This window comes from Meriones unguiculatus, chromosome 3, assembly GCF_030254825.1.
Source record: "Meriones unguiculatus strain TT.TT164.6M chromosome 3, Bangor_MerUng_6.1, whole genome shotgun sequence".
NCBI classification, from domain to species: Eukaryota; Metazoa; Chordata; class Mammalia; order Rodentia; family Muridae; genus Meriones; species Meriones unguiculatus.
In genome coordinates, this window is record NC_083351.1 from 30,901,647 (window position 1) to 30,926,604 (window position 24,958).

The 24,958-nt window shown below is 51.1% G+C and overlaps 1 protein-coding gene across 2 annotated transcripts in view; it reads left to right on the plus strand.

Annotated features, from left to right (window-relative positions):
- Szt2 (SZT2 subunit of KICSTOR complex) overlaps nucleotides 1–24,958 on the plus strand; it is a 44,556-nt gene that overhangs the window by 4,569 nt on the left and 15,029 nt on the right. Inside the window, exons 3-42 of one of the 2 annotated variants that reach the window (XM_021644540.2) lie at nucleotides 571–744; nucleotides 1,016–1,186; nucleotides 4,556–4,687; nucleotides 5,507–5,648; nucleotides 6,030–6,136; nucleotides 9,842–10,052; nucleotides 10,234–10,404; nucleotides 10,809–11,043; nucleotides 11,215–11,344; nucleotides 12,044–12,186; nucleotides 12,348–12,500; nucleotides 12,629–12,743; nucleotides 12,943–13,160; nucleotides 13,247–13,462; nucleotides 13,796–13,874; nucleotides 14,052–14,146; nucleotides 14,344–14,512; nucleotides 14,634–14,748; nucleotides 14,846–14,959; nucleotides 15,172–15,342; nucleotides 15,513–15,607; nucleotides 15,830–15,953; nucleotides 16,059–16,223; nucleotides 16,313–16,517; nucleotides 16,767–16,882; nucleotides 17,007–17,253; nucleotides 18,062–18,203; nucleotides 18,369–18,461; nucleotides 18,606–18,684; nucleotides 18,787–19,080; nucleotides 19,218–19,359; nucleotides 19,471–19,578; nucleotides 19,662–19,725; nucleotides 19,938–20,123; nucleotides 20,442–20,609; nucleotides 20,684–20,771; nucleotides 20,879–20,950; nucleotides 21,124–21,325; nucleotides 22,454–22,553; nucleotides 23,638–23,767. In XM_021644540.2, coding sequence (XP_021500215.1) covers nucleotides 571–744; nucleotides 1,016–1,186; nucleotides 4,556–4,687; nucleotides 5,507–5,648; nucleotides 6,030–6,136; nucleotides 9,842–10,052; nucleotides 10,234–10,404; nucleotides 10,809–11,043; nucleotides 11,215–11,344; nucleotides 12,044–12,186; nucleotides 12,348–12,500; nucleotides 12,629–12,743; nucleotides 12,943–13,160; nucleotides 13,247–13,462; nucleotides 13,796–13,874; nucleotides 14,052–14,146; nucleotides 14,344–14,512; nucleotides 14,634–14,748; nucleotides 14,846–14,959; nucleotides 15,172–15,342; nucleotides 15,513–15,607; nucleotides 15,830–15,953; nucleotides 16,059–16,223; nucleotides 16,313–16,517; nucleotides 16,767–16,882; nucleotides 17,007–17,253; nucleotides 18,062–18,203; nucleotides 18,369–18,461; nucleotides 18,606–18,684; nucleotides 18,787–19,080; nucleotides 19,218–19,359; nucleotides 19,471–19,578; nucleotides 19,662–19,725; nucleotides 19,938–20,123; nucleotides 20,442–20,609; nucleotides 20,684–20,771; nucleotides 20,879–20,950; nucleotides 21,124–21,325; nucleotides 22,454–22,553; nucleotides 23,638–23,767 — 5,881 coding nt within the window. Of the gene's footprint in view, nucleotides 1–570; nucleotides 745–970; nucleotides 1,187–4,555; nucleotides 4,688–5,506; nucleotides 5,649–6,029; nucleotides 6,137–9,841; nucleotides 10,053–10,233; nucleotides 10,405–10,808; nucleotides 11,044–11,214; nucleotides 11,345–12,043; nucleotides 12,187–12,347; nucleotides 12,501–12,628; nucleotides 12,744–12,942; nucleotides 13,161–13,246; nucleotides 13,463–13,795; nucleotides 13,875–14,051; nucleotides 14,147–14,343; nucleotides 14,513–14,633; nucleotides 14,749–14,845; nucleotides 14,960–15,171; nucleotides 15,343–15,512; nucleotides 15,608–15,829; nucleotides 15,954–16,058; nucleotides 16,224–16,312; nucleotides 16,518–16,766; nucleotides 16,883–17,006; nucleotides 17,254–18,061; nucleotides 18,204–18,368; nucleotides 18,462–18,605; nucleotides 18,685–18,786; nucleotides 19,081–19,217; nucleotides 19,360–19,470; nucleotides 19,579–19,661; nucleotides 19,726–19,937; nucleotides 20,124–20,441; nucleotides 20,610–20,683; nucleotides 20,772–20,878; nucleotides 20,951–21,123; nucleotides 21,326–22,453; nucleotides 22,554–23,637; nucleotides 23,768–24,958 lie in introns of those variants that run through there. The other variant, XM_060379717.1, reaches the window with a different exon arrangement.

The following is a 24,958-nucleotide window of genomic DNA, read 5'->3' on the forward strand; positions in this document are numbered from 1 at the left end:
TCTACTCCTCCTCTCTTTGCCTTCAGAACTGAGCAGTCTCCCAGGGGTATCATGTTGCAATAAGACTAGGCACTTCCCCTCATATTAAGGCTGGACGAGGCAACCCAGTAGGAGGGAAAGGGTCCCAAAAGCAGGTAAAAGAATCAGAGATAGCCCCTGTTTCCATGGTTAGGAGTCCTACAAGAAGACCAATGTACACCAGTAGCACACTTTGGTTTCGTCTGTCAGCCCCTGTGAGCCCAGGTTAGTTGATTTAGTACGTTTTCTGAGAACACTTGCAGTTTTTCTTTTTGGTGGTTTTTCGTTTTTTGTTTTTTGTTTTTGTTGTTGTTGTTGTTGTTGTTTTTGTTTTTTTGAGACAGTTTCTCTGTATAGTCCTGGCTGTCCTGCACTCACTTTGTAGACCAGGCTGGCCTCGAACTCATAGAGATCCACCTGCCTCTGCTCCTGAGCGCTGGGATTACAGGTGTGTGCCACCACACCTGGCAAGAACACCAGCTTTCTTAAGCACTGAGCCATCATCTCTCCTACTCCTGCCTTCTGCCCTCTCTTTCTCTTCCATCTTGTTAGCTTCAGTCTGAAGAGGAGTTGGAAGTCCTCAGTGTTTTGCCCCCTGGATGGCAGCCAGATGAACCAGTGGTCCCAAGGCCATTCCTTCTTGTCCCCTCCACTCGGGTCACCTTCCTGGCTTGGCAGTATCGTTTTGTTATTGAGCTGGACCTCAGCCCGTCTACTGGCATTGTGGTAAGTGGTTTGAGGAAATAGTAACAAAGACGGGATGGGGTGAGGAGGGGAGAGATCTGGGAGAAGTGAAACCAGTCTCAGCCTTGTGGGGAAAAGACAAACCTGTGAACGAATGGTGAACATTCAAAGGCAGGTCCTCTTCTATGTCCATGGGGACACCAGTCGACCATAAAAAAGAGATCCTGCTGACCTTGGAAACCTGCTTGTTTCTGTTTTCTACTTATAGCTGCTTTGGACACCCTTGTGAGATCTCTCTCTTCATTGCTCACAGGATGATTCTACAGGGGAAATCTTGTTTGATGAAGTTTTCCATGCTCTGTCCCGGTGTCTGGGCGGGCTGCTTCGGCCCTTCCGAGTGCCTGGGTCCTGTATCGACTTCCAGCCCGAGATCTATGTAACAATCCAGGCCTATTCCTCCATCATCGGCCTGCAGTCCCACCAGGTAGCGCATCTCCTCTCCAAGCCTGTGCCGCAGACTGAATTTCTGAGAGCCAATTGAGACAAAGCCCTTATCCTCTCTTTACTGTTTATACCCAGGTACCAGGGCCGTTTTCCCGTCCTCTCTCGCCCTCCCTCTCATTACATTTAGAGTGTGTGTGCCTGCCTGTGTGTGTGTCTGTGCATCTGTGCATCTGTGCATCTGTGCATCTGTGCGTGTACACCTTGGTGGTGAAAGTCAAAGGACCGCTTGTGGGAACCAGCTCTCTCCTTCTACCATGTAGGTTCAGGGAAGGAACTTAGGCCATCTGATTTGATGGCAAGTATCAACCTGCTGAACCTTCTAACTGTCTGTCCGTCCTGTCCCTGTGTCAGTCCGTGTGTTCTTCCCTCCCAGTCTTGACCAAGTCCCATGTAGCACAGGCTAACCTTGAGCTTGCTGTGTAGCCAAAGATGACCTTGAACTTCTGATACTACTGCTTCCACTTCTCAAATGCTGGGACCACAGGTGAGAGCCACCCAGGCCTTCAAGAATGCTCAAAGGCGCTCTATCAATCGAGCTGCAGCCAAGCCTCTGCTGGCTTCTTGAGCATGTGTCGTATTCACTCTTGCAAATGTCACCCCTTGAAAAGCATTTGCTCTTCGGGTCTTAGAGCTTTCCTCTGCTTAGCTGGCATTAGTTAGACACATGCTTCTCTACCCATCCTGTAAATGTCTTTGACTATTTTCTTTGCCCTCACCGACTATTTTCTTTGCCCTCACTCACCTCCACCCTCATCCCTGTATAACTCCTTCAGTTCTGTGAAATGTTTTCTGTTGTGCTGACTCCTGTCTGTAGCCCAGGACAGTCTTTTTGGATACTTTTGTGACGTTTGAGCTATTTCAGTCCCCAGAAATATAATTTTTTTTTTTAAAGAAAGGGTTTTCTGAGGGCCCTGTGTACTGTCAGGGGTAATGCTGACTGCAAAAGTAATTAAAAGGTTTCTCTTCTGGCAGAGCAGCCTATCATAGAGTACTCCTGTTGGAAAACACTCAAGTCTGTTCCTGAAATACTTGTTTTTTGCTTGGATAAGCAGTGGGCCAGTTTCCCCTCATCTGCTCTTAACTACCCTCAAGTCATTGATACTGTTCCTCACGGCTGTAGTGTCACCCTCAGCAGTCAGATTTTCTTTGAGAGTTAGATGCCAAGAATAGCACCTAAAGGTCTAAAACAAGTAACAGAATAGTTGGTACTTGCCAGGTCTCAAGGCAGGACTGCCAGCCGTCTGCCCGAGTCTCAGGTGTCTCCCGGCCATTAACTGGTGCTCGTAGGCCATATCTCCAGACAGAGGCCTGGCTTTGCAGGATCCACGCCAAGTCAGGAAAAGCATCATTGTTAGGTAATCACTCAGATACTATTCCTCTACACTAGAGCCTCACCTGTGCCCTGTCCAGCCTAAGTCCTGGGGGCACAGATAAATCAGGTCCTGTCATTGTCCTGATGGAGTAGTTACGAGCTCAGGAGGGGAGAGATAATGTCAACTGAGTACGGCAGGAGCACTGACGAGAGTTCTGACATAGATGCTGTGAGAACACCAAGAGGGAACATCCAATAAAACCCACCAGTGACAGAAATCTTTTAGACAAAGCCACCTTTAACTGAGTCTTTTTTTAAGACAGGATCTTGATAAGCAGACGTGGCTAGCCTGGCACTCTCATTTTCTGCCTCAGCTTTCCAAATGCTAAGGTCACATGCATGTGCCGTCATACCCAGCTCACTTATTTCTTTTTTAGTACTAAGGATTGAACTCAGGGCCTCATGTGTGCCGAACAAGTGTTCTACCTTTGCATTATATCCCCAGCGCTTACTCGCTCGTTCTCTCTTTCTCCCTTTTGGTTTTTGAGACAGGGTTTCTCTGTGTAGCCTTGGCTGTCCAGGACTCTCTCTGTAGACCAGGCTGGCCTGGAACTCGGAATGATCCACCTGCCTCTGCCTCCCTTAGTGCTGGGAATAAAGATGTGTGCCACCATGCCTGGCTCCCCACCTCTCTTTATACTTTCTAAGACTAGTCAGACTCAGAGATAGAGTCTGATTAGATTGGCTTTGATGTCACTGTGTACATTTGACCTTATAATCCTTCTGCCTCAGTCTTCCAAAAGGCATTGTTAATGTTTTATAGAATTTCTTTATAGTCTGTTAAGTGGGTTAATCCTTCCTTCTTCATCCAAAAGAGGAGGAAAACATCAGGTACTTCCAAATAGATGACTCATGTACTATGTTTTTGTAATATGAGCATTGTCCCATGTCAAAAAATATGATTTTTAATGACAGCTTTCTTTTTTGTGAACTTTTGAATAAGGCTTCAGCCCAAGATGGCCCAGTACTCAAAGTGTAGCCTAAGCTAGCCTCAGACTCTTGATCATCTTGCCTTTGTCTTCCTGTTGGGGTTATAAGTGTGCACCGCTGCTTCCATCTGTGAAAAGTTACTGTTTTATCCTGATGTCCCAAACAACAGGAGCACATTCTCGTATTCCCGTGGTTCCCGTTCCTGGCATTTCTCCTTCTGTGTGCCATCTCACAGACCTGGAGAATGTTTATCCCTTGACCCTTACCCAGTCAAGAGCAGGGTGGGAAGAAGTAGAAGTAGTTGTTTGGCAGGAGGGCAGAAGGGATCCTGAAGGCCACCATAAAGACTGCAGGCCTGAACACAGGAGACACTTCCTCATCGTTGACGTAGAATAGAAGGAAAGGGCCCATAGAGAATGAGTGTGACATAAAAGGTCCAAAGTGGTAAGATTGCCTTTGGGCGAAAGAGGAGGAAGAGAAAACAAGAGCACAGGTGGCGTACACCTGTAGCACCTTCAAGGTGTCAGAGGCATGCAAGTAGTCCATCCTCTAGGTCAGTGGTGAGTTCCTAATGGCTGACTTACTGTCTCCCAAAAGAAGAATGGGAATTATCTACTAAGAGTCAAAGGAATCAAAGTATCTTCATTGGGAGAACGAGGCTTTTGACCTTTAAGCAGAGAAAGGGTCCAGAATAGCTTGTATGTAAAGCATATTAAGGAAAAAAGGAGCATGGATTAGAATAAGAAAGGCTTTTCCAGGCAGGGGAGTGGAGGCTTCCAGATTGTGGAAGGTGCTAGAAGATCCTCTCACTGTTAAAGGAAAGCGTGAGGAGTGAGAAGCCCAGGTTGGAGGACTGGAGACATAGGGACTTTGTGAAAACCCTGAGCTGGTCTTGCAGTGTTCCTGGGTTGAGCGCAGCAGCAGACTCCGAGGAGGTAGAGCTGGGTGTGGAGAAGTTGGGGGTCCCAAAAGGGAGCAGTGTAGACTAGGGGTGTAATGCCCAGTGCTCCACCCACCCCATCTCAGTCTTTGCCTTGTGCTTCTCAGGTTCTGGTGCAAGGCTGCCTTCTGGACCCTTCCCAGCGGGAGGCATTCCTACAGCAGGTGTATGCGCAGCTCTGCCTCTTTGAGAATAAGGTGGCCGCCATGCTACAACAGCAGTATGAGCCCCAGAGCCAGGTAGGTGGGCAAGAAAGAGGACAGAGGACACTCAGAGGACAGCTGAGAGCTAAGGGCAAAGGGGAGCCATGTGCCCATAGGGAGGGTAGAGAGAGCAGAAACGAGTCAGGGCGAGGGGCGAAGTAAACCAAGGATGGAGTGCTAGTGAACAGGCTCCCTGCCAGACAGAGGCAGCTGAGATAGAGCGCCACAGCACAGCTTCATGCTTGGGAGAAAGTGTGAAGGCCATTTGCCCCTGGGGTGTTTGCTTGTGTTTTCTCTTCTTACATCTCCACCCCTGGATCTGAAAGTGAGCATGGGTAGCTTTGATCTCTGTTTAGCATTTTGCACAATCAAGATAAAACCGTTTAGCCTGCTGGAGTGTTCTGCCTCAGTATTTTGGAGACTGCCAAAGTGGCTGTGCAAACAGTGTGCAGTGACTGGTTATGAAATACTTGGAGCAGTGATGGGGAAATGTAGCAAAGGACCTTTCTTGGCAAAAGGTAGAGAGACCGCCTCAGCGTAGTCTGACACTTCGTGTAGTGCTTCACTCCCTTCCCGTCTGGGGCTCAGCATCTTAGCACATGCTGGGCACGAGGATACAGCAGAACTCACCTGTAGAGTAGGAAACCTGGGGTGCTTAGGATTATAACTGTCTGACTTGGGTATACTGGGCCCTGAGTGTCAGTTTGAGGTCTGGGTGTACTGGCAATGTGAGAGCCTAGGTTCAGTCTCTTGCACCCAAGGAGAGACAGAAAGACAGAGGGGGATCTGATTATGCTGTAGATGGGGCAACATTGCTCTCTGTCCCATTCCTTCTTTTCTATAATTTCGGGCCAGGCAGAAGACCAGTTCCCAGATTCAGGGGAGTCCTCAGGCCGGAAGGTGGGAGTCTCCATGGTGACAGCTGATCTTGGGCTGGTCAGTATGATTCGTCAGGGCATCTTGGCACTGCAGTTACTGCCCTCAAATTCTAGTGCAGGTCAGTAGAAGATATATTGTTATAAATGGGGAAATGGGCTCAGAAAGGTTGGGGGTGTTTGGCGAAGACTGAGGCTTCCGCAGGACCGACAGACCCGGGAAAGAGGTCCTGTTTCCATGTTTGTGAGCTGCGAGTTTCTACTAACGCATCCTCCCAGGGTGTCAGCACCAGCCTCCCTCAGACCCTAATGGGACCCTGGGACGGGAAATCTGGCAGGAGCACCGAGGAAAGAGGCAGGAGAAAGGGGGAGGAGAAAGGTGCCCGGGGTTTGTAAAGTGCCCTTGTGGACAGACAGAGCGGTTGTCAGGGCGCTGTTGAGCCTCCTTGTGACTTTGGTGTGGCTATCGCCTCCAGAGCCACCTATCTTATTCCCTGTCTCAGGTATCATCGTGATCACAGATGGGGTGACCAGTGTCCCTGATGTTGCTGTGTGTGAGACACTTCTGAACCAGCTCCGCAGTGGCACGGTGGCTTGTTCCTTTGTGCAGGTGAGGACTCTCTAGGAAGAAGTGGGAAATGGGACTCTCACAAAGTCAGGAATGGCCGGTTACTTTCTTACAGAGGCGATTTCCCAAGTGAAGATGATGACATAGTTCCTGGGGAGAAAGTGCCAGGTGTAGAGCAGGATAGGTGACGGTGGTGGGAGAGGACTCTCGTCGGTTTTCCTCAGGGTTTGACCTCTTTTCTTAACATGTTGTGAGGGAAAGAATGGAAACTTTGACACCTGAGTGAGTTCTAATCCCATCTGCCCACTTAGTTACTGCTTTAGTTGGAAGGGTCAGAAAACCCAGCTTAACCAAAAGTTAAACCAGAGTTGGAAGGAAGGCCTGTTCAGGACACTGCCACTAATTTGGTTGGATGAACTGCAGGGCAGGAAGCAAGAGCTTTGGGAGGCAAGGCCTGAGGTTGGGCGTAACCAGGCCATGAAAATGTGATTCTGCCATGGAAAAAGTTTAAGTATAGTTCGCTGAGTGATGAAGGTTTGTGGATAAAGAGTTGGGCTTGTGTGCTATAGGGACATTTTTACTGCTCAGTGGTGTAAAGACAAGGTGACAAATTCAGATTTGTGCACGTGTTGGACCTGTGGTTGAGTCCTGCACAGCAGTGAAGTGTCACCTGTAGAGTTAAGCCTGCTGAGTCGGAACCTTGGCCCTGCTTCTTAGCACTGGGACACCGAGCACATCGCTTTCTCTCTAGGTGGGATCCACCTATCCAGGGAGGTTGTGAGAGTGGAGAGTGCCTACCTGATGGGCGAGCCGATGCATTTAAAGTTCATGGGTGCGCGCACTTGGGTGTTCTTTGAGGTAGTTGGCAGTTGGATCCACAGATCTTGGTACCCAGGAAGTAGCAGTAGTTGAGAAGTAGACATTTTAGATTTGTCAGGCTACACATACTAATTGAGAAAAGAGGAGGGTCTCAAAGGCCCCCAAGGAGCACCAGCAAGCAGTGGAGGGCTCTGGTTTGGAGAGTGTCATGTCAGAAGTCAGAAGTTTGGAAGGAAGGAATAATTAACTTAGTGAAGAGCAGCAGAAAGATAAGTAGGATGAGGAATGAAAAGTGCCCTTTGGACTTGTTCATTAGGAAGTCATGCGGAAATGTTTTAGAGCCATTTCAGTGAAGAGGTGGTGCAGGAAATGTGTATTGCAAAGGGCACAGAAGAGAAAGAAATGAAGACAAATGTTGACACAAGAAGTTGACTAAAGTGAGGAACAAGAGAGAATAGTAGCCAGAAAGAAATAAAAGGTGAAAGAAAGCATGTTTTTTTGGGTTGGTTTACTTTGCTTGGTAAGGCAGACAGTTAAACACAGTTCTTTTAATTTATTTAATTGGCATGCATTCATTTCGTAGTGATAGGTTTCATAGACATTGTCAAGGACATATTTCATATGCTGTGGCCATAGTCACTCCTGTACCCTCACCTTTCTCCATCTCTCACTTAGCCTTTGTTCCCAGTGTCACTTCTTCCTGATGTTATCAGATATGCAGATGCTTTTATTTATCTGCATAAAATCTAGATCCACAAATGAGAGAAATGAAAGATTTGTCTTTCTTAGTTTGGCTTTTATTTCCCTTAATGTGATCACCTTCAGGTATATCACTCTTCTTCCTACAAGCCTCATGATTCTTCATGACTGAACAAAGCTCCATTGTAGACACTAGAGATATGGCTCAGTGGTCAAGAGGACCCAGGTTCAATTCCCAGCACCCAATTGTCTGTAGCTCCAGTTCAAGGGGATCCCACACCCTCATACAGACATGCACACAGACAGGCAAAATACCAATGCACACTTTAAAACAAGCAAACAGCTGGGCATGGTGGCACAGGCCTTTGATTCTAGCACTCTGGAGGCAGAGGCAGGTGAATCTCTGAGTTTGAGGCCAGCCTGGTACAGAGTGAGTTCTGATCAGCCAGGGATGTTACACAGCGAAACTCTGTCTTGAAAAACCAAAAACAAAAAAGCTCCAGTGTGTATATAGACCACATTTTCTTTATTCATCTTTTGTTGGACACCTACGCTGATTTTCTGTAACTTGGCTTTTGTGAATATGGCTGTCGTAAATGTAGATGTAAAAGTGTATCTGTGGCATGTTGACTTAGAATCCTTTAGGCACATATCCAAGAGTTGTCTATATGGGTCCTATGGAAGTTACTCTTTTAATACTGATTCCCATAGTGGCTGAAGTAATTAACATTCCTCCCAGCAGTGTGAAAAAGTCTCCTTCGTCCGGCATCCTTACTGGCATTTGAGGTTTTCTTAGCAGTAGCCACTCTAACCAGGGAGATGGAATCTGTGTAGTTTTGATTTCCTTTTTTGTTGGCTTGTTCATAGTTCTAAGAGGTCATAGTGTCCAAAAAGGGTTTAAAAATTAGGAGGGGGAAAAAAAAAAAAAACACAGAAAAATGATCTGATAATATCCCTAAATTAAATTGGCTCTAGAAACAGATGGGACAATTCTTTATGAACGAGGGTCATTCTTTCTTTGAGACTGAAACTTAGGAAATAAAGTGCAGATAAGTTCTGCCAAAGGTCTCTGATTCTCTCAGAAGTGGAAGGTGATGGTGAATACATAAGGAGGGGAAGGCAGCACTGGGGAGAAGGAGCTGTCCTGAGGACAGACCCCAAGAAGTCCCTGGGTGGGGTATTTTGGTGTGGAGCAGCCTACATGGTTCCCTTCATTAAGCTGCCAATGTACACTGTGACCCTGGTTGGGATTTTGAGATAAGAACAGAAGAAAATAGAGGGTGAGCTATTTGACAGTGATGTTTTCAGGGTTGCTTGACTGTAGGGTCCAGGCTGGGTTGGGAAATGAGGGTCAGGATGGTATAGATAGACTTGGAGACAGCAGAGGCCAAAGACCTGACAGACTGTCTCAGTGAGGTCAAAACACAGCAGGAAGAGGGTGGAAGGAAGCTAAAGGGAGATTGTACCGTGGGATGTGGCAATTTGGAATTGCAAAGATAAGTTCATTCCAAGTGAAGCCAAGGGCCAGTGTGTAGACAGCTGCAGGTGTGTACATAGAGATGAAGGTGAGGAACCTAACTCATTTAGGATATTGAATGAGTCATATGGAGCAGGTCTGCAAATATTTTCTGCAGACGTCAGGCAGTGACTATGCAAGCTTTGCAGGCCCTTAGTTTCACAGCTGCATGGCTTTCCTGTAGGAGTGTGAAAGCAGCCACAGACAAAATGCAAAATGAATGGGTGTGGCCGTTCCACACAACCTCACTGAAGAATAGGTATGGACTGATTTGGCCTATAGATTACAAGTGGTTTGATTTACAGCCTTGGTGCTGGTATTACCGGAAGCTTTTTCCCAGTGCAGGCTCTCAGGCCCCACACCAGACATGTGCTTTAACAAGACCCAAAGGTTTAGAATGCACCTTCGAGTTTCAGAAGCACTTTGTTAGAAGGAGGACGACGAGAAGCCCGTGGGACAGTTGCCAAAGTCTCCTGGAGAAGGGGAAAGAGTGGTTTTGACCTGGAGGAAGGAGGGCAGAGGGTGCTATGGCCAGTTAGCATGGGATTTAGATAGGAAGACTAAAGGAGAGGTACAGCGTGGTGGTCTGTCCTGGGAGCACTGTGGCCCACTTCCCCTCGGTGGTCTGGAAAGTGGGAACAGTGCTTCCCTCTCCTGTTCTTCTTCCCTGGTCCTCTGGTACAGTAGGGCCTTCACTTGCTCACTCTCTCCAGGTGGGAGGAGTTTACTCTTACGACTGCAGTTTTGGCCATGTGCCCAATGTGGAATTGATGAAGTTCATTGCAATGGCGACATTTGGTTCCTACCTGTCCACTTGTCCTGAGCCTGAGCCAGGCAACCTGGGTCTGACTGTCTACCACCGGGCATTTCTGCTCTACTCCTTCCTGCGCAGTGGGGAAGCCCTGAACCCCGAATACTACTGTGGTAAGAGGCAGGCCCTGTGGGTGGGGTACAGGATGGCCTTGGCTTTGGGAGGGCTTATAGTCTAACTGGGGCTGGCTTCTCTGGTACTTTCTCTCATAGTGATCTCAACATAGCCCCTCCCCATATATCCATCAGCTGGCAGATACCAATTTCTCCTTCCCCATCCTCATGGGTCCTCCAGGCTCTCAGCACCGTTTGTTTAATGAGCACCTGGTCTCTGCAAGCAGCAACCCTGCCCTGGCCTTGCGAAGAAAGAAGCACACTGAGAAAGAGGTGCCAGCTGACTTGGTCAGCACTGTGTCTGTCCGCCTGCGGGAGGGCTACAGTGTCCGAGAGGTTACCCTAGCCAAAGGTAAGGGTCACTAGACCCCACCGCAGTTTCACAGGTTTCTGGTAACTTACATGTGTGCAGACCTACCAGATAAATAGGGGGCTCCTGCCCACCACACATTTAAAAGTGCCCCCGTGAGAGTCTCTGCTCATCATTTAAGACAAGTGGGCTTTGAGGTGCTTTTAAGGCTGAGTTCTCTTAGCATGTAGTTCCCAATTCCATATCCCACTGCAGAGGACTTTGTTTTCAGATTCCTCCTGCATGCTTCTCTCTGCATTGGCGGGGAGGCTGTAGTTCTAAAATGTACGAAACTGGGTTTGGGACTTTGGCCAGGCTCAAGGTTCCATGATATAGGTGAGGCTCTGAGTAGGACTTGGGCTTGGAGTCTGCTTCTAACCCTCACTTGGCTTCCTGCTCTCCTGAAGGAGGGTCCCAGTTGGAGGTGAAGCTGGTGCTGCTGTGGAAACACAATATGCGCATTGAGTATGTGGCTGTGGCACCCTGGCCCCTAGAGCCTGAGGGCCCTCGAGTGACACGGGTAGAAGTGACCATGGAAGGCGGCTACGACATTCTACATGATGTGTCCTGTGCACTAAGACAGCCTATTCGCTCGTTGTATCGGACTCACGTTATCCGCCGTTTCTGGAACACACTCCAGAGGTAAGTAAGGTCACCACTCAATGAACAATACCCCACTTATGCGGAGGGTCAAACTTGTGAATGTGGGAGCGCAATGTACCAGGCTCATGTCCAGGGTTCTTTGTACTCCTGAGGTCCCCGCTGTCTGCCCCAGCAGTTTGCTGTAGCTCAAGCTTGGCCCTTGTTCTACAGCATTAACCAGACAGACCAGATGCTTGCCCATCTTCAGTCCTTCTCCTCAGTGCCGGAGCATTTCACCCTTCCCGACAGCACCAAGAGTGGAGTGCCTCTCTTCTACATCCCTCCTGGCTCCACCACCCCGGTGAGTGGGCCTGAAACTCCGTAGCCCCTCTCATGCTTTCCTAGACTGGAGGCCAGAACCGTTCCTGTTCCTTCTCTCTCAAGCCTGAGGTACCTGAACCAGTTTTAGCCTTGAAATCATCTCTTCCTCCTGCCTCCTAAGACCCGGGAAAACCATTAATAGAAAAAGAGGCCACCCCAGCAGACCACCCAAACAGATCGACATTTTGTGGGTTGTCTAGGTGATGGTATCCCACTGCCCTTGCCCATTACCATATGGCATACTTGGGTCTCTCCCTTCCACCTGTGACCAGTTTTTTTGATCACCACCAGCCATGTAAGCTGGTTACTTCCTGAGACTACAGCTTCAACACTCTGTGCTCTCTTTACTCACGCTACAGCTGATACCCTGGCACAGTGAGCACATGCTCCACATGTGCAGTGGCCTCATCCTTAGATCTTGCTGGTTCTCAGCCACTTGCCATTAACATCAACAATATAGGCAGGTTGCGTCCTCCGGCTGGGTCAGCTTTAAAGGGCTACGAAGTTTGTCCTGGCTCAGTCATCATAACATATTTTCCATGCTGAAAATCAGTTTTTGCATTTGTCCGGGGCTGTCTTTTAACCACAACCCAATGCTGACCCCCTGAACTGAGTCTGCCACAGCTACTTGCTACTTTTCCACAAATGTTTATAGAAGGCTGGCTTTTCTTGTCCCCAGGTGCTTTCCCTTCAGCATAGTGGTTCCGATTCCTCCCATGCCCAGTTTGCCGCCTACTGGAAGCCAGTGCTGTCCATGGACGCTAATTCCTGGCAGAGATGGCTGCACATGCATCGCCTGGTGCTAATCCTGGAGCATGACACGTGGGTACCCTCAGGCCCATGGCTGTGATGGAGGGACAGGCTGGGGAGCAGGGCTAATAGGCAGAGTACCAGCTGTGGCCGAGCTGTGTCAGCTCCCATGACCTCAGGGTCTAGAAGCGATAGGGGCTAAGTCTGATGTCACTCTCCCACCCTGTCCCCAGACCGCTGCCTAAGCACTTGCACACCCCGGGCAGCAATGGGCGCTACAGCGCTATCCAATGCAGGATCTCACACTCCTCACTGACCTCGCTGCTTCGAGACTGGAGCAGCTTCGTGCTGGTTGAGGGCTATTCCTATGTCAAGCTGCTCTCCAGGTGGGCAAAGTGTTCCTCACCCTTCCCCACACCTCATGCCTCTCTTCCCATCCCCAGTCCTCATCCCTACTGCTGAAGCCCACTTATTCTCAGCCCAGGACTGCTCACTTGGTTCCGTTTCTCCCCAGTGCCCCGGACCAGCCCCCATCCTCCTTCTACATGGTCCGCATCATTTCCAAGACCCCGTGCATGGTTCTTCGCCTGGGGTTTCCAATTGGTACACCAGCCCAGGCCCGGCATAAGGTAACCCAGGCCCTGACTGCTCCGACCGACTGGGTTGTTGTGGGGTGGAGATGAACTGTTTCCTCAGCCCTCCTGGCTCAGTAAGGGGAGGCACTCCTAGAGGAACATAAAAGGGAACATTCTCTCCTCAGCTGTGATCCCTTCTCCCAGACCGGGACAAGCTGAGAGTAAGGGAGCATGACTACATTTCCCCCCACAGATTGTGTCAGGCCTACAGGAAGAGATCTTGCGCCTTCGTTTCCCTCACCGGGTGCAAAGTAAGGAGCCGACACCCAAGGTGAAACGAAAAGGGTTAGGGGGCATTGGTGGGGGCAGTTCTCCCTCCAAGTCACCCCCCACGCTGGGGCCACAGCAGGCCTTGTCTGACCGGCCCTGCCTTGTGGTTCTTCATAAGCCACTGGACAAGCTCCTGATCAGGTTGGTATAGAGGATGGGGAGGAGGCCTCATTGCATGAGGGGAGGCTGCGAGCAGAAATCAACTGGGGAGCTGCCCCATTTCCCAGGTATGAGAAGCTGCCCCTGGACTACAGGGCACCGTTCTTGCTGACACTGGAGCCACCAGGACCACTGCCCCTGGTGTCAGGCCGCTCGGCCTCCTCTAGCCTCGCATCACTGTCACGCTACCTGTACCATCAGCGCTGGCTGTGGAGTGTCCCATCAGGCCTGGCCCCAACGCTGCCACTCAGCGCCATCGCCCAGCTCCTCTCTGTGCTCACTGAGTACGTCTTCAAGCCTACAGGGCAGCTGGGGCAGGGGGAGGACAAGCGTAGGCTCTGGGTTTGGACAGGGGCCTAAACCAGACACCTCCCATCTCCAAGCACCATTGTCAATACAGAGGTCATGCTCTTACCCTCGCACTCTGTCTTTCCCCCAGCTCTGCTAATTTTGGCCTCAGGTCCTATTTAGACCTGACACACTCCAGGGAACTGCTAATTTGAGCTTGCTCCACTGGCCTACGTTGCATGATGGCTTCTGGGAGGTGGGCAGTTGGTACACTGAACTAAATTTCTCTTTCCACCTCTTTCTGGTCCTCCTGTCTTTCGGGGCTTCAGGGTCCGGCTCTCTGAAGGGTTCCACTTTGCCTGTAGTGGGGAAGGAATCATCAACATGGTTTTGGAGCTTCCGATTCAGGTGTGTGCCATCCCTCCTGAAACTTTCCCCAGGGACCATCAGAACCTGGGGACACTTGCCTCTCAGTTGGCTGGTGACTGCTAGAAACTGTCTCACCCGATCAAGAGGCCAGAGTGAGAAGCAGTCCCGACCTCTTCACTGGCCGGCTTTTGCCCAGGATCTCCTGTTTGTCCACAGAATGAAGCGCTGGGGCAGGCTGCAGCTGAAGAGAAGCACACGTGCGTCATCCAGTACATCCTCTTCCCCCCACACTCTGCCTCCACTAAAGACAGGTGAGCCACCTCGGCACGCTCCCCTCCCCGGGGTCGCCATAATGTCTGGCTGACATGCCCTAATGTTTGGGTGATCCATGTTGAAGTAGATGCTGGTCTGCAGAGGCCGGGTGACTATCCGCAGTGCCTGCCTTCTCATCCTCCCTGCCACAGCTGTCCCTGCACATCTTCCAGGCTTACAACCCTTCCTCTTCCAGCTTCTCAACAGATGATGACAATGATGTGGAGGTGGAGGCCCTAGAGGGGGAATCAGAGCTCAATCTGGTCACCGAGGTGTGGGTGGAGCCTCAGTATGGACGAGTGGGGCCTGGCCCTGAGAGCTGGAAACACCTGCAGGATCTGACCTACTCTGAGATCCCTCAAGCTGTGAGTGACCCCAGAACTGTCCCCCGCTTCCTACCAGGTTTAGCCCTTGCTTTGACATCCTTGAGACAGGAGGTGGGACCTAGGGTAGAATGACTCCTGTCATCTGGCATTTCTCCCTTAGCTCCACCCACGGGATGCGGCCTGCATAGGCTCCCTGCTGACCTTTGAATACCTGATACAGCTGTGCCAGAGCAAGGAGTGGGGTCCTCTGCCCCCAGAGCCACGGGTTTCAGATGGTCAGTGGAGAGGGTACGGCAGTGTGGTAAGATGGGAGAAAGCAGCCACAAGTAGGTAATCTGAGTCTCACTATGCCCTATTCTTTCCTCCTCCTAGGACTGGACCAAGGAGGAGACGCCTGTGTCCACGAGATCCCTTTCCGTTTTGACCTGCTAGGGTTGTTGCCACAGTGCCAGCAGCTGCAGATGTTTTTCCTCCTGCTCTCTAGAGGTAGGAGAACTTGGAAGCTACTCACCTTCACCTAAGGGGCCAGCAGACCGAGGCCAGCATCCAAAAAGATAGAAAGCAGGTCAGCCAGCACAGTGAGGGAGTGATAAGGCAGGTGGAGGCTGAGGCTGAAGGAAGGGCTGTGCTGGTCAGGGTGGAGCCGGGGCCACTGGGCAGCAGGAGGCTTGCTGCTGAGCACAGTGTGTGTCGGGCAGAGCCAGAGGGTGTGCCTCTCGCCGAGGGGCCCTGTCCCACCAACGACATGGTGCTGTGCCTGCTGCACAGCTGCCTGGGGCAGGAGCTCAGTGACCGGGAGATCCCACTGACCCCCGCTGACCAGGCCGCCTTCCTGCATGAGGTCCTGCGGCGGAGCTGCCGTGATGCAGGTGAGCGGGGTCCCCTCTGCTCCTGATACCACACTTCAGCCCTGCCCTGCCCTGCCCTGCCCCACGGTGGTTTCCATCTTTGAGGTCTAGCCTCCTTCCCCACCCTTTCACTGCAGAGCCCTGCCTCTATGCTGGTCCTGTCCTATTCCGCCATCTCTACCCCATTATAGGTTCAGAAGGTCCTCCAGTGGGGGCCCACGCCATCCCAAAGGATCAAGCAGGCAACAGCACCCAGACCCCTGGAGACTGCACCCTTCCCAGCCTGGTCAGCACTACTGCTTTTCTCTGAGCGCTTACCGTGCTTGCCTCCTTCCATCAGCACACACCTATGCCCAGGTTCCCATCGCCCTTGGCAGAGTCTAGCATGTCCCTTTGCTCTTGCCCTGTCATACTTAGCCAAAGAGGAATGGGGTCAGGGTAAAAGAAAGGAAGGGGACCTGGGATGGTACCTTATAGAGTGCTCTTATTTTCTGTTTGTCTCTTACAGAGTGTAGGTATTCCTGGAACTCTCAGGCCTTCCATTTCTGCCCAGCCCCCTCAGTGGCACTGCTATGCAAGGCTTCTGAGCCCCCAGCACGTGTTTCTGACTTTCCTCCCAGCTACCTTTTCAGGTACCAATAGCTGACCTTCCTCACTAACCCCTCTAATACAAACCCTGCAGCTCTCTCCCCAGCCCACCGGAGAGCCCTGAGAGGTGTCCCTCTTTTCTTCTTCAGATGTCCAACATCTGGCTGCTTATGGCCTGGAGGGTTCCTTTCAAGAGGAAACTAAACCTAAGTCTGGGGACTGGAGTGGAGCTCCCAGCGTAAAAGACCTGGGAGGAACTGGAACTAAGGCTACGAAGTCCCAAGTGCCCACCCTCAGTGTGACCCTTCCTAGTGGTAAGGCCAATGCTGCCTGCAGTCGTTTAAGCACAGGGTGGGGTTGGGAAACCTAGAGAATGTGAAGACATGAGCACCTTTCCTCACAGACACTACCCAGGATCCAGGAGAGCCAAGCCCGCCCTCCTGCCGAGACATAACAGCTAACAGTGGGCGCCAGGCTCCCCAGACAGAGGGTGCAGACGGGCCCCGGACTCGGTGTCCTGTCTACGTGTACAGCTGTTCCCTGGAAGCACTGAGGGAGCAGATGGTTGGCTTGCAGCCTCCTCAGGCACCACGAGATCTCATATTCCGGTGAGTGTGCCCCATCTGGGCTCTTGGCTTCTCCCAGCCAGCGTTCATACCACTCAGGTGTGAACAGATAGGCTGTTGGTCAGTCAGGAACTCAGCTTCCTAGCTGTGTCCCCCAGCAAATCATCGGACATCTCTAATCATGAATGCATTTGCTCAGAGTCTGGACAGCCCTCTGGAGTATGAATGGCTAATGAGGCCAAGGTATCATTTAGGGGAGTCCACCAAGCCCTGTTTTCCTCACATTCCCAGGACTCAGTACCTAGACCACCCCTCCTCATCCTCAGCCTGGATGGAGCCCAGATACAAAGAGGCAGCCATGCATTGCGCCTTGCTGCAGGAGCATGCACAGCGGTGCTATGTCCGCGGTGAGCAGAAATACCATGCAAGGAAGGAATGTGGCCCTGAGGATGGAACTACAGGGGTTATAGGGTTGGGGACTGGACAGACAGTTACAGAGCTAGCCCGCATGGCCCATTCCACTTCCATTAGGGCTCTTCCGAAGCTTGCAGCAATCACAGAGCGTGACCTGCCAGGATCTGCTGACAGCCGTGGATGCCTGTGAGGAGCTCCTGCAGGAAGTAGACATCACCCCTTTTCTGCTTGCACTGTGTGGCCATACTGTGGGTTTGCCTCATGCACCGCCAAGCCCTGGTCCTCTCAGTCCAGGGCCCTTCAGCAGTAGCATCGAAGAAGGACCAGAGCCCCGGGAACGAGCTATCCTAGTGTCTGAGTCCAGGTAGGACTACTGTTCTTGAGAGTTGTTGAACAGGGTTGTAGGAGACACATGGACAAGTCCCGACAAGCACAACCTTCCACCCTGAGAAGCAGTAGTGCCTTGTCACTGGCTTCATTCCCAGGGCATCTGCTCTGTCCCATTTGCCTGTGACAGCAGTCTTCCTCCCGGCCATACCCCACCTCTCCTAATTTAGTTGGTTCCGATTAGCTGAGTTAGGGCTAGCCCATTCCCAGAAATGGAAGCAGAAATTTTTCTGATGTCCTCCATAGTAATCATAATTTCCCCAACTACTGCGAGTGTTATCAGTCCAGCACAAAACAGTGTGTTCATTACTGAGTCCCCACAGTGGGCCTCCACAGGTCCTTGCTGAAGGGAGGCCAGAGGGAAGGACAAAGGCAGGAAATGCAGATGCTCTGTTGTCTTCTACATACAGCATGTTGCTGTTGAGGAAACAGCAGCTAAAATGGTGAGGGTGCCGAGGACTCCACCCCAGCGACTGCTTTGGAGCCCCAGGTCCCCCCACTTTCCATGCCCCGCTCCAAGTGAACACACTTTTCTCCAACAAGCTTTGCTTCTCCTCTTGTTCTTCTCCTTTTATGCTGAATGATACCACCCTCCACCCAGTGATGCAAGTCAGAAAAGGGGGCCACCATACTCCAAGAAATGTAGAGGCCAGAGCCCAGAAGGAAAGAAGGGTGATTGCCCTCAACATCCCAAGCCATTGTCCCAGCACCTGCAGATAAAAGGCGGTGCGTGCTGCTCCAGCACTTGGTGGCGCCTAACACCAGTGTGCTCCTTCTGACCCCAGCATAGACACGGAGGACCTGAGTGAGCCTGAGTTTCAGAGCACCCGTATCCCTGGGAATCCAGATCCTGGTCCGGAGATTTCTCTGACGGATGTCTGCCAGCTCAGAGGGGAGGCACATGATGCTCTTCACAGCCTCATCCAGGTGGGAACTTAGAGGAGAGCAGAAACAGGTGGAGCCTGCTGATGCCGCCCGCAGATTCCCCCCTGGGTTGAGGATGGTCACATGTCCTGATCGAGTAAAGGAGGTGGTATCCTTTAAGAAGTAGCTGACAGCTGACATCAGAGCCTGCTTCTAAACCCACAACAGGAGAAGTTCCTGGAGATCAGTCGCCTCCACTTCCGCACAGTGCCCTCCAATCCCCACTACTTCTTCTACTGCCCTCCATCCGGTAGGCGAGAGGTAAGAAACTTTCCTTCTCCGCTTCCTTCTACCCCAACCCAGAGTCCCAGACGAACCTCCTAGCCTGTCTGAAACCTTTTGAATCTTGGTTCCCCGATACCTAGTTGTTCCACCCTGATTACTTGCCTCACTCCCCTCCCCTAGGATGAGGGACCCCGAGACACCATAGACAGAAAAATCAGTGACCTGGAGTTTTCAGAGGCCGAGCTTGCAGGAGAGGAAGGTGTGTGAGCAAGTGGGTAAAATCGGGATGGCTGTTTGAAGGCAGGATTCTGTGGTCCCTACTGCTGTCTTCTCCTGTTGACCATGTGACTTGTGTCTCTAGGGGATACATCTGCCTGCTGTGTGGTCACAGAGAGTGATCCAGAGCTGGAGGTAGAATACCGTGAGAGCCGAGAACCAGACCTAGGGCCTGCTGCACTAGACTCCGCCTCACTGTCAGATGCAGACACTGTGAACCCTGATGAGGACTCCTTCAGTATCTTAGGGGGCGACTCACCCACTGGGCCTGAGAGCCTCATGCATGACCTGCCACCTCTCTTCTTACACCTTACGTGCTCCGTGCGGCTGCGCGGGCAGCACAGCTCAGTGCCTGTGTGCAGCCTGCCCACCTGCCTGGGTGAGTTTGGGGGAGCCAAAAGGAAGGCCAAAGGACCCTGAACGGCTTGTTTGGGAGAATCTAGGAGAAGGTCTTGTTATCACTTAGGACTTAGAAACTCCCTTTTCCAGGAATTCCTAATTTTACCTCTCTCATAGGCCAAGTGCTTTCTAGTCTAGAGGGACCCCCAGTTGGAGGCCGAGTCCCCCGGAAAGATCTCAGTGTTACTCTTGATGTCTTTGTGTTGACCTTGCCCCTGGAAGTGGACCTACCCCCAGCCTCAGACCCTCAGCACCACCGGTATGGCAGCAAGCGTGGCAGGTTCTGGGGCTTTGGGGAACAAGGAGACCTTGGGAGACCCTCAGAAGGTAATAGCTCCTGATCTTTGACTTTTGCTGTCACACTGTTTAGGTCAGCATCCGAGAGCAGTGCCTCATTCCCACGGTCCCCAGGGCAGCCATCATCTTTAAGGTCAGATGATGGCCTAGGGCCTCCACTACCACCCCCAGAAGAAGAGAGGTACATCCTTACCTCCCTCAGTCTCTCATTCCCCCTCAGTTTCATTCTTGTGAAACTGGTTTATAAACCTTTCTTCCACTTAGGCACCCAGGACTGTCCAGTTTGGCCATACCCCACAGACTGGCTATTGAGAGCACTATGAATGAGGTGAGCCTTCCCTCCTGTAGTGTAATCAGTAGCCACCACACCCCCAGCACTGTAACTGACACCCATTCAGTCAGGTGCACGAGCTGTTTGAAGCAGGCCTCTCACAGTCTTAGTCCAAGGCTGACGACTGTCTGACTGTCTTCTAGTGTCTTGAGGTCTGGGTTGAGGTGATGCCCCAGTAAACAAGGGTTCCCCTGGTCCTCTGGCTGCAGATCCGCTGGCTGTTGGAAGATGAGATGGTGGGGGCACTCCGGAGAGGGGGTATCCCCCAGAGCCCTGCCCTGCACCAAGCAGCTGCCCATATTCATAGCTCTTCAGGACGCTCTACCTGCCTCCGCCAGACTCCTCCTCTGAGTTTTGTGTTTGGGCCAGAACGCTCCCTCACACAGTTCAAGGAGGTAAGCTGTCCTCAGAGCACTGCATGGGAGTCCATCCTTCCTTGAATCCCAGAGAGAAAGGCCCTCTCTCAATTGGAATCCATAGAATTTTCCCTCCCCTGTGTCCTTGCCCTATCACCTGCCCTCCCCCGTTTGCCTGATAGCCTGACTCTGTGGACAGTAATCCAACTTCCCACCTTGTTGTTGGGCCTGCTGAACTCTGGCAGGTCACTCAACCTTTTCTCACCTCAGCAGTGGTGATACTGCCATCTGCTTCTATGGGGAGTCAAAGTGTCAAGTGAGAAATCCTGCTAACCTGAGACCTTGGCTCCTCCCTAGGAGTTCCGACGCCTCCACCTCCCTGGCCATGTTCTCCTTGAGGACCCTGCCAGTGGCTTCTTCTTTGTGGCAACTGGCCAACAACCAGGAGGACTCCAAGGGGAGCCACCTTCAGCAGCCTGGACTTGGCACAGCCGTGAAGACAGGGCTGAAGATGCTGAAGGGGAGGTAAGTCTGACCTCGGGACCAAGAGGTGTGGCGGCTGTCATGCGGTAACCTCAGTTTTGACTTCTGTTCCTCAGGTCCTGACAGCCAGCCCCCAAGTCCCTGGCTCCCTAGAGGACTCTGAAGGCACTCCCCTCATCAACCTGCCCAGCTTGTCACATAGAGGTAGGAGAAGATGGGCAGCATGGTCTGGGGGCCATAGCTTTCTCTCCCAGATTCCACTTCTACTGGCAGGATCCAGAGACACACTAAGCATTCCCTTCTCTTTACAGGAAGTCAGTCTGGGCCTAGCCGGGGACTAAGCCTCATGTCTAGTCAAGGCAGTGTGGACTCAGACCACCTCGGTAAGCTCAGGATGGGGGTGGAAGACCCCAAGTTGATGGCAGCTGGGGTTAGGGCTGCATAGGGAAAGGTCTAGCTAGGTAAGAGGATCAGACTATCAAGCCTGATGGGCCGGAGAGTCAAGTGACTCAGGCTCAGCTAAGGATGGGGTTGAACATCAGCACATTTGACACAGGTTATGATGGTGGCAGCAGTGGCTCCGACAGTGAGGGCCCCAGTGAGACCCTTGGTGATAAAGCCGCCTTCACACTGCGGACTCCACCTGGACCAGCACCCCCAACACCTTCAGTCTCAGGCCTTCCCGGGCCCTCCCTGCCTGATTTCTGGCTCATCGTCAGGATACTGCAGGACCGTGTGGAAGTGTATGCACACGCACGGTATGTAGAAGCCATGGCCTGCACCCCGATGCTATCAGCTTCTCCTGCCTATCCTCACAGCCCCTCTCTCCAGGGTTACTGAAAGTACCTAAGGCCTGGCTGCCATGGTGACACACACCTTTAACTCCAGCACTGGGAAGGCAGAGGTAGGAAGATCTCTGTAAGTTTGAGGTCAGCTTGGTCTATGTTGTGTGTTCCAGGTTTACCAGGGCTCCAGTGAAACCCTGTCTCAAAAGGAGGGCGGGGGTAGGGAGGAAAGGGGGGAGAGACAGGGGCTTAAGAGCTTTGGTAGGAATCTTCTAAAGTCCAAGACTCCTCTTGATCTCTTCTAGGAAAAGCATATCACTCTTGGTTTTTGTTTTTGTTTTTGAGACAGGGCTGGCCTGGAACTCATTATGTAGGCCTGGCTTCAAACCCATAGAGCTCCACCTGCCTCCGCCTCCTAAATGCTAGGAGTAAAGGTGTGCACCACCATGCCCAGCACTCCTGACTCCCTTAGTGTGGCTGAAAAGCTGATGGGGATTTTGACTTCTACCTGGGCCTTAAGAGCATCAAGTTGATAAAGCTTTAGAGGTTGATATTTTAAAAGTAAGCGTGGTGGCTGATATTGAACAAGTGCATGTAACATTAGGCACCGTCCAGCGTGTACAGGGATCAGTTTGTCTGATCTACATACCAGCTCTACCTAGTATTGCCCTTAAAGTGGGGGTGAAAAAACTCAGTGCAGAGAATGAATTGCTTGCTCAAGGTCACAGTGAACGATAGAGCCAGAACTCACGGCTAGGCATCTGCTTAAATACCCTGTTCTCAGAGGTGGCACAAGAAAAGGCCATCACTTTGACCAAGGGTTGAGAATAAACAAAGGGCCGTGCTGGATGATGGGAGCCTCAGCGTAGAGCCATGAGGGAGTTGGAGAGGCAAGCATGGAACCTAGGCCTCCAAAACCGCTAGAAATGTTTTCCCTTTCCCCATGAGGTTCATTGCCTTCATACATCTTTACCTCCTTTATATAGTTTCCTCCTGTGCCCTTTCCCCCAGCTCCATGACCTTTCCTCCAACTTAGGACACCTAAAACTGCCTTCTACTGCAGTTCTCTGTCACATCCACATATCCATCCTTCCTGCCCAGGAACCTGCTTCGGGAGGATGGCGGGCCAGGCGCTGAGTGTCGCCACCTGCAACAACTCCTGGTGAGACGAGTTGGGGAGATCTGCAGAGAGGTCAACCAGGTAAGCCAACCAGGGTCAGAGCGTGGGGATCAGGTGCCAAGACAGAGAGGAAGAGAAAGGAGTTTCTAGACCTGATCCCTTAGAATCTGGTGGTTTGTATCAGATGTAACCAATGACAGAGATCTTTGACATCCCAGTTCTGGAGAGCTGTTACTCCCCCAATGCCCTACAAACTGGAAGGTTCTCATTTCCTACCAGTGATTCTTGAGGGGTTTCCTGGGATGTCAGTGAGACGCAGACACAGGGACCCTGACTCTCACTTGTGTAGAAGAGGCCAGACAGACATTGAACAGCTGACATACAAGGAGGAGTTCAGTGTCAGCTATGCAGAATTCTGTAGTGGAAAAGCAGAGCACATGATAGCTTTGGCCCTGGAGTATCTGGGAAGACTTCTTGAATAAAGCCGTTTTTGGTTGAGTACTGAAGGATGGTGACCAGATTCTGCGAGGGACTAAGACTTGCTGGGTTTGCCCTGAGCTCTGTTAACCAGGATGCTGTTCTCATTACTAATGATCTGGTTGCTGGCATCCTTCCTTGGTGGTAGTAGGGTTTGTTTTGTTTTGAGTGGTTCTTGTTTTGTTTTTGTTTTTGTTTTTCTTTTAGGAATTCAGAATTGTATTTCTGACTCCCTAGGCTACCTATCCCTCCATGGTCCTTTGTTCATGTCAACTTCCCCTCTATAGTCCAAACCTCCTGTGTCACCCACCTGTGTCACCTTTTTTCTCCATGCAGATTGAACAGTGTCTGAAACTATGAGCTCTGTGTTTCTCTTGGCAAGAAACCTGTTCCTTCACTTTCACGTCACAGTACCTAGAAGTAACGTTCTCATACTACCAACATAGGCTGTTCTCCAGGTTGTAGCATGCAAGTCTGATGTAGTATCAAAGCAGACTGTCCTTGGCTGCCTCATAGTCCTCAGCACATCCATATACTTTTGTTTTTGATACAGTGTATTATAGGAAGTCCAGGCTGGGCTCCTGGTGTTCTATTTGACCTTGGGCCTCAGTGGTCTTTTATCACCCCTGACCATCACCCACTTATCAGAAAGTATTTTGGTTTTCTGACATCTTGCTCCTTCTCCTAGCGACTGCTCCTTCAGGACCTTCATGACAGTCACGTGTGTAACTCCCTTCTGGTGGCCGAGAGTGAAGAAGATCTGTGGCGTAGTGAGACTCCTTTCCATTCCCGTCAGCGGATACCCCTGCCCAGTGATGGTACGATCCTAGCCAGGAGCCTCCCTCACAAAGCAGGGAGCCTCTTAGCCGTTCCTCATGTGAGAAGCGAGAATAGAAAGCTAAGGATCCCTGCATTTGGCTACTGCTGGCTCATCCTTGACTTTAAAGAAAGCAGTTTCAGTGGAGATGCAATAGGAGCCAAATGAAAAGGCAGAGTGAACATAGATAGTTGGAGCAGAGAGCAACTACTGTTTCAAGCAGGTCAGCAGAGAAAATGGATAAGGAAATAGAGGCGAGGAAAGACCTTCAAAATGGGGTCCAGAACTGAGCATGCTTCTATTTGGTAGGGGGAAAGCTAGTGAGGAAGGGGAGGCCTAGCTCCAGGCTGTGATTGTGATGTGGCTTTCTCATAGCTTGCCTTTTTCTGGCTTTGCCTTGATACCCAAAACAACTATCTCACCCCAGTAGTGGGGGTGGGGGGGTGAGGGAGTGAGAAATTGGCAGCCAATTCCACAAGGAGGAAACAGAGGGGAGGAGTCGGAGACGCTATAGCAAAGTTGGTCTTCTGTTTGTCCTTCTAGACAGGCAGACACTGGGCCCCTTTAGGATCCCTGGGGTTTCCGGTCATGCAAAGGACTCATACTAATCCAATGAGGGTGGTAATTGAAGTCTCAGCACTTGGGCTCCCTTCTCTTGCACCCATGACCGCTCATGCTGGTGCTGGAAGAAAAGTCCAATCATATCATCTGCGGTTCTCCCTTCTGGTTTAAAAGTAAAGCCAGAGACTCCTTGTTTTTAATAGTGTCAAACCTTTTTAGCATTGTTAGAGGAGTATTTCTCTCAACACATCCTGGGATGTTTCCGTGTATGAGAGTAGAGAGCCCATAAATCAGCAGCCTGCTGTGGTTTTGAAGGCAGTGTCTGCACATTGAGAATGAGCCAGGACAACCAAGCACTGCCACATCAGGACTCGAAGCAGCCTGGCATGTATGGCTGGTCAGAGCCTAGGCACAGCTCTGCCTTGGTTTAGTCTCCATATGTTCTGTCTGAAGCCCTTAGGAACTGCGCTCGGAACCAGAAAGTAGGTAGTGTCTCTTAGGTAGCCTGTATGTTGCTGACTGCTCCTTCAGCTTCTTCATTCACTGGTAGCATGACAAGGATCAAATAGGGCGTGAGCCTTAACTACTATTGCACCAGCCTTCGGGATACCTTTCCTTCAATACACAGGAG